The sequence below is a fragment of the Ananas comosus genome, linkage group 4 (genome assembly GCF_001540865.1).
Source record: "Ananas comosus cultivar F153 linkage group 4, ASM154086v1, whole genome shotgun sequence".
Classification (NCBI taxonomy): domain Eukaryota; kingdom Viridiplantae; phylum Streptophyta; class Magnoliopsida; order Poales; family Bromeliaceae; genus Ananas; species Ananas comosus.
Genome location: NC_033624.1, coordinates 15,322,190 through 15,329,383, shown reverse-complemented (window position 1 = coordinate 15,329,383; position 7,194 = coordinate 15,322,190). Strand labels below are relative to the sequence as shown.

Below are 7,194 nucleotides of genomic sequence, written 5' to 3'. Positions count from 1 at the left end.
GCCGAGTGTCATGTAGAGTTCATGAATTATCACAAGTATTTCAAGGAAGATTCTCCAAATATATCCTAACCTTTGTACGGCTAGGTGTTCTAAAATTACCTCAATTTGTCCAGTTTACATTCTCCTCCTGTGTCCAGTAACTACCTAGCTAGATTAGTTAACATTTCATTTAATTTGTTGCTTATCTATTGCAATCATCCGAGTATGTAATAGATTTAACTCGTTGGCCTTTGTAACATGCATAATTGCTTTTACATAATTACGAGATACCGACATCTATATCGCAAGGTTGAAACAAACATTAGCGGAGATGAAATGTCTGAACTAACAAATGATTCTAAAATAGTGTACGAGTTAGCCAATAAAAGAGAAAGACGTAATAAGCCAAATCTAATGATAAAGTTTTAAAGAGAAGCACCATTATGGTGCTGACACTTTTTGCAATTAATCGATGATAGCTTCCAAGACAGATATTCTGTCATGCACATAATCTCACATGATAGAAAAAATAATGTCGAATCATTGACTATAAGATAGTTTAAAAAGGACATTTGAACGTCAGAAAGTCCAAAACGTTGTTGAGTGAGGAATATTAAGTAGAAAACCGAATCATCTCTACTGGCACTAATGCTGTGAATCTACTCACTTTCACTCCAACCAGCTCAAAAGCAGGCTACAATATTGAAACCAACACTAGCCTTAAGGACCTTGTGTTTTTAGAATTCTTTTGGTTTCATTCTGCTGATTTTGTGTTCCAAAACTATAGAACAATCCGCTCCATCAATGCCAAAAATTCTCAAATTACTTTTGCATGCAAACTTTTTATGTTGCAAGGTTTCATTCATATTATTAGTCTCCGCCAATTCATGAACAAGAAACGCTCAAGAAGAAAGGTTCAAGAGAGGACAGCAGACTCCTACAGAAGACCACTAGAAGGTGACGTTTAATTCAAGGATTAATGCACATTGCTTTGTACAACATAATTTGTTGTTATGCTAATCCAACCAACTGCTTGGTTGCTCACAAATTTTTATAATGCCATGAGAATCAGTAGGTGTATTTATTATATGATTCTTGTTGTCTTATGTTTAGTAGGGTCCTAGAGTTATTCTTGAAGGTGATGAGGAAGTGATCAGTTCAAAAGATGGATCTTAATTTACACTAAACAAGATAGTTTTGGCAATAGAGAACGCACTAAGTAAGAGCGCCTGTAACAAAGGACAGTGCCCTTAATTAATTTTCCCTTTTCTTAACAGAGTTTCTGTCACTGCTAAATTTTATTATGTGGAATAATTCTACATAAGTACTCGTTGAATTGCCAATGTAATTAATTGTGGACGTATGTCCAGCTCCTTGCTTTGTCTAATCCTTTGGATCGGATACGGTAGGTGGTATGCAAGGGATCGATATGCGATGTCCACCGTATATACCTTAAAAGTGCTCAAATTAATGTTTGGGTTAAAAGCAACAACAACATCATTGATTTCAGAAACACTTAAAAGTCATAAATCGAATGTTTTTCTTTTAGGGAGTGAAATCACCCTTAATCTACATCAAGAGCCAATTACAGTGGTAGAAGAGTAATAGTTGAACTGCTCATGCAGCAAATTTTCTGCACAGTGCGAAAAACGGAAGAAGTATTGAAACAAAGGCGACAATAATCCTGCATTAACTATTCTTAACTAATGATTCGTAGATCTGTTTCTTTGATCGAAGGAAAAGTTGTTAATGCATTAATTGAGGACAGACAGCAAACCCTAATTGCAGGTATATGAGAACAAGTTATCACTTGTTTATGTGACCAATTCTGTGTGAGTAGCAGAATGATTGGATGTTCATACAAAGTGATGACGTAAGACGTCATTTGGACGCATAAAAGAGGACGGTTGCTCAATTATATATATTAATTATAATTTTAAATAACTAATCCGGTCACTTCCAATCTCTCTCCTGTGCATATGCTCATTTAAAAAGCCTCTCTTTATTATAATGAAAGATTGGGTCAGCCCAGTCTTTACACCGGTCTCGCAAAAATTTATTTCTTAGTTGTAAGCCCATCTCAAGGGTTTCTTAATTATGACCAAGTTATATTAATTTTGTATGGACAAGTACATTAGTTTCTGAATTTCAGTATCATTGTCGATCTGTCTGCATACAACTATGAAACATTTTAAAAAGATGCATTACATTTAGGAAAGTTCAATTCATAAGTAGATGTAAGTACCTTGAAAGAATTCTAAACCATGCATGTAGATCACACCTGATAATTTAGAGTAAAATCGGGTCAATACAGTTAAATTGCAAAACATGTGTAAGAATAGTCGAGAAATGCTATTCGGATATCCAAAAAGCAAGTGTAAATCTTATCCCCCCTCAATTCAAGGGTTTAAACAATTTTTTTTATTTGTAATACTAAAAAAGAATCGATAAGGCTATACGCTCACTTTTTAGATGTACAAGTAGTATTGCTAAAGATAGTTTCCTTCAACACAACATACAAACGTAAAGAGCACGAGAACAATGAAATGCTTCTTTCCTCCTGTGAAAAGGAAAGGAAAAAAAAAAAGAATATATTCCAAAACCTGCTTTTAATTGATTAAATCAATTCAATAATTGACATTTTCGAGGTTAACTAATTTGTAAGCATCTTGGTATAGAAATGACATGTACATTCATACATGCTCTCTTCATACGGATGCTGATGCAGACATATTTTACACATTGTCTGCTGAGTGATTCAACAATGAACTTTAGCTGGAAAGCCGTTAGTTGAACTGAAAATGGTCCAAGTTATTGGGTAATAAAGTGGACTAGTATTGAAGTGTGAGAGAGGATTTGCAGTGGGGTCATAATTAACATGGCTCTTCTTACACGGATCGACTTTTCATATATTAGAAAAGCTTAACCTTATACCTATTTCACCCACCTGTGAAAATGAATACACTAATGATTTTCACAATAATAGCTTTTTTCTTTTCTTTTTTCTTGGAATAGTAAGTTGGTGCTATTTTTGTTCCTTTGAAATACCTATCCTGGTTTACTCTTTTGGGTTGTAAAGAACAACCTTAAAATGTCAAAAGCACAAGTACCTAGCTGCATATCCCTCTAGAAACTGGACTTCTCTCTTTTTCTTCTTTAGAGATTCTCATGTATCTTTCGATGTCCCCAACATGGATATAGATGGACTCTTCCATCTATATCCAACTTTAGACGACTTGTTCCATCTATATCCAACTTTTCCTTAACCGTAATTAATAAGCAATTGCAACCATCTACCATTTTCCAATCCCCTCTCACTCAGATCTCCTTCATTAGTAGTGCACAAAAACTATGGATCACACTAATTATTGGTTCTTGACAAGAAGGAAGTTGAGCAAAAGGCCTCTCCTCGGCCCCTATAATGAATCATGGGAAGAGCAAGCCTTCGCCGAAGACTCTGCGGGCCTCTTGGGTGGTTGCATATGGCCTCCGAGATCGTATACATGTAGCTTCTGCGGAAGAGAATTCAGATCGGCGCAAGCTCTTGGAGGTCACATGAATGTGCACCGAAGAGATCGGGCGCGACTCAAACAGTCTTCAAGCCCCACCCATGAAAATCAATATGAGAGTCTTCACAATCATCAAATCAGTCCGTTCGCACCGTATGCTCCTCAGGTTGGCTCCCTCGTATACAATTCTAGCCCTAACCCTAACCCTAACCCTAATTCTGCGTGTGGCATGGTTGCATCTCCTCTCTCTCCTACCGAAGCTTCGGCTGTGTTTGCCAAAAGAATTTGGAGGGAGCACATGATCTTGATGTCTCCCTCTGATTCTCCATCAGTGATCCAAGACAAACAGAAAGGTTCTGTTTACTCTACTATTCAATCTAACGAAAATCCAAGAGCGAGGCAATTACTTAATGTCACAGAATTAAGTGCTGGGAAAGAGAATTCAAAGTTAAGAGTAAGGGGATCTTGGATGCAAAGAGATTTGGGTGAGGAGGAAGATGATGAGTTCATCCCTAGCAAGCGACGGAGAACTGATCCGGTACCTCCTCTTTTTGCAAGGTCTTCTTCAGGCGAGCGACGAAAAATATTCCAACCTGAGGTACTCAAACTTTGTCCTAGCCCTGTTGAAGAATTAGATCTCGAGCTCAGGCTCGGAGATCCTCCTAAAGTTACGTAGAATACCGGATCTCTTGTGCCTGAGGAATATATGACTTGCTTGTTGTTCATCTGTATGCTTCCTAGCTACTTAAATTAGTATTTGCTTTGATTTTCCTTTTTTTTTCTCCCACTCGAAGGCCGTGTTCATCACCGAATTGATTGCCTAATTCAAGTCTATTTCTCTTACATCACATATTGTAATTGTGAGATAGTCAGTGTGCAATATATAGAATTAAATGAATTCCAATTTTAATTAAGTCGTGTTGAACTTCTAATATCATGTTTGGACACTTTTTGTCCACAGACAAAATTGATCAGTAGAGAAAAAGCTATGCATATACATATGAAACACTTAGAATTTTACTGTCTGAGAGGGTATATCATATACTGATTTTAGTGTCTGCAAGAGTACAACATATGTAAAGTTCCTTTAACAAACTAGCTACAATAGGCTTTCCAAGTTTGCTGCAGTTACAGATGGTTTGATCATACTATATATTATTCTCTTCAGTTTGCTGTCTAGTACTTCTATTCCAGTCATACTAGCACCCACTATTCTCTTCTTTTCTATCTAAGAGTGACTCTTTTGTCAGATTTCATAAAAAGCGAAAATTTAGTTTTTTAGTTGCTGTCCATAGTCATTGTATTCATGATATATAATGATTTTTTTCCCTTTTTTGGGTAGAAAAGGGCTTGAAAACTAAATCCCAAAGGAAACAAATAGGAACTATATTAATAGAATGAAACTTATAGTACAAAGTTTTGCCACCAAAGGAGCAATATTCTTGCGAGCGAGAGGTCGACTCAGATATGAATTTAATTACTAATGATCATTACAAAATGAAATTTGGAAGTGCTTCGCTCTATTCTTTTCTCTGATACTTTGTTTAGTACAAATTAAAGAATAAGTTTTTATCTTTCAAATTGGAATTGAGGTTGGTATATCCTATGTTAATGTCTTTAATTAGTTACCTTACTGAGGTTTGGAATGCTTTTAGTGAGATGTTATGTGCATGTGCTAAATTGAGTTTATGTAAAACTCTTTGTTGTAGCCTTTTCTTTCTTGAATAAATTTGGCCAACCCTTATTACAGGAGTACGTAATTTAGTTCATCACCATCTTCAAAACTAATTAATCTCTACTCTTAAACTGTGGATGTGTTTGATGTGTTGGAAGTGTCTATGAGAGAGAAGGAGATAGAGAGACACATGTAATGATGCATGTAGATTGCATGGGAAGTGATGAAGTTGTATTGTTATTTTTTTTTTTTTTTCTTCTGTGTGCCAAGCTCGCTTGCTCACACATTCCAGCATATAGAACTGAACATCATGCATGTGAGCATGTTTTACGATATATGTGCTCTTCTGATATACCAGTACATGGATTCCCTTTTCTGAGTAGTATCTCTCTTCTCGATAAATTCACCTGTTTATATTCTCTCTTTTCTCTCTCTCTCTCTCTCTCTCTCTCTCTCTTTTGTTTACACCCCATCTGCATAGCTCCACACCCAGGAAAACACCCCCAACTACTCCTTGGAATCATTCTATTATTGAATGCCCCATGCCCATTTATTAAACCCAAAGAAATAACCTCTACCTCATTATGCGCTCCTTTTTGTTCCTTCTCTTGCATGGATTTGAATACCTCAGGAATGAAGACAACCTATTCCTATATCTAGCCATAAATTAATTTTTCCATGCCCAAACAGTACTTGAAAACATGCAGGATATATACCTGCTGGTGAGTTATCATTATTGCACATATTTAGAAATGTATGCATGCACATTTGTATGAAAATCAAATCACTGAGGAGAACCTGAACTGTGATATAATGGCCATCAGAAGATTTTATGGCGGGCTACAGAAGAATTTAAGAACATACCCAACAACTTCTTTTCTTTGTGAGGGTAGAGATAGAGAGAAGGGTGTAGAAATGGAGGATGTGGGAGTTACAAAATGAACTTACCCTGATAGTGCAAGAGTATGTTATGCCATGATGTAGCAAATCAGTGATGTGCTAATATTGGTTTGATTTCAATAGATTACTTTTTTTATGTGAGGGATCATAAAGGAGATGACTAGCTCTGGCATATATTTTCTTATCTTGCATTGGGATGTTAGCGTTTGGACAAGTTTGCTCAGTAAGAAAAGCTAGAAATATAGAGAGAAAGTACATATGAGTAGGGAACTTTGCCTTGAATGAGTGTGGGTTGTGATGGAGGAGCACATGGGTAGCTAGGGATGTGTTTTGTAGTGTGTTTTGTTTTTATACGGGTATATATATGTATAGGGAGGTATAGAATAGAGCGAAAAGAATGAGGAATTAGTAAGAGGTGAGTGAATGGAGAGCGTTTTGTTCTTCGGGGTTCATAGGAGATATAGCTGTACATGGCACATTATATTCTACTGGAGCAAGTGTTTTTAATAAGGCTCTGAAGAGAATATGGAATCAAGTGTACTGCACACAGTATTATTGTTTAATTATTGATCTTGCATGAGAGACAACTGCAAACATTAATATATTTTTCTGCTACAGGATGTGGTGGATTCTCTCTTTCTCTCTCTCTAAATTTATTCATGCATGCACATGCACGCAATTCACTGTTGAGTTCCTCGCACTTATTGCTACTTATTAGTGCGTATACGGAGCGAGAACTGTGAGGTTTACTAGACTGAAACTTATCATTGAAACCATTATTTGTGTATTTACAATATCTCGGAGATATTATGATTAAAACGAACTTTTGAATTAAAAGAAACAAAATAATAACGTGCAAGCAGAGTCTATATAGTAGATCTATACATCTATGTCTGCATGATCTGTATACACAAGTATGACAAACAAAAATAGATTAATATTTATTCTTAAAAACAGTGGACATACGTATAGCCCATTTTCAATTTTTTATTTACATAACTTTCACGATAAATTTGGGAACGTTAATAAATTTACGGATTGAGTCCATAAAATGAGCAGCTGTGAACATTTTCTCACTGATAGAATTGTGAATTTTATCGACTGTTAACATGACGCAGTTAGTTTTAAGAA

The 7,194-nt window shown here is 36.0% G+C and overlaps 1 protein-coding gene across 1 annotated transcript; it reads left to right on the top strand.

Moving 5' to 3' along the window:
• On the top strand, positions 3,146 to 4,402 carry LOC109709599. The gene has a single exon (XM_020231899.1). The coding sequence runs from the start codon at positions 3,331 to 3,333 to the stop codon at positions 4,162 to 4,164; it is 834 nt and encodes a 277-aa protein (XP_020087488.1). The 5' UTR covers positions 3,146 to 3,330; the 3' UTR covers positions 4,165 to 4,402.

Excerpts from the sequence above, each read along its gene's own strand:
- LOC109709599 (XM_020231899.1), top strand. The coding sequence starts at position 3,331 with ATGGATCACACTAATTATTGGTTCTTGACAAGAAGGAAGTTGAGCAAA.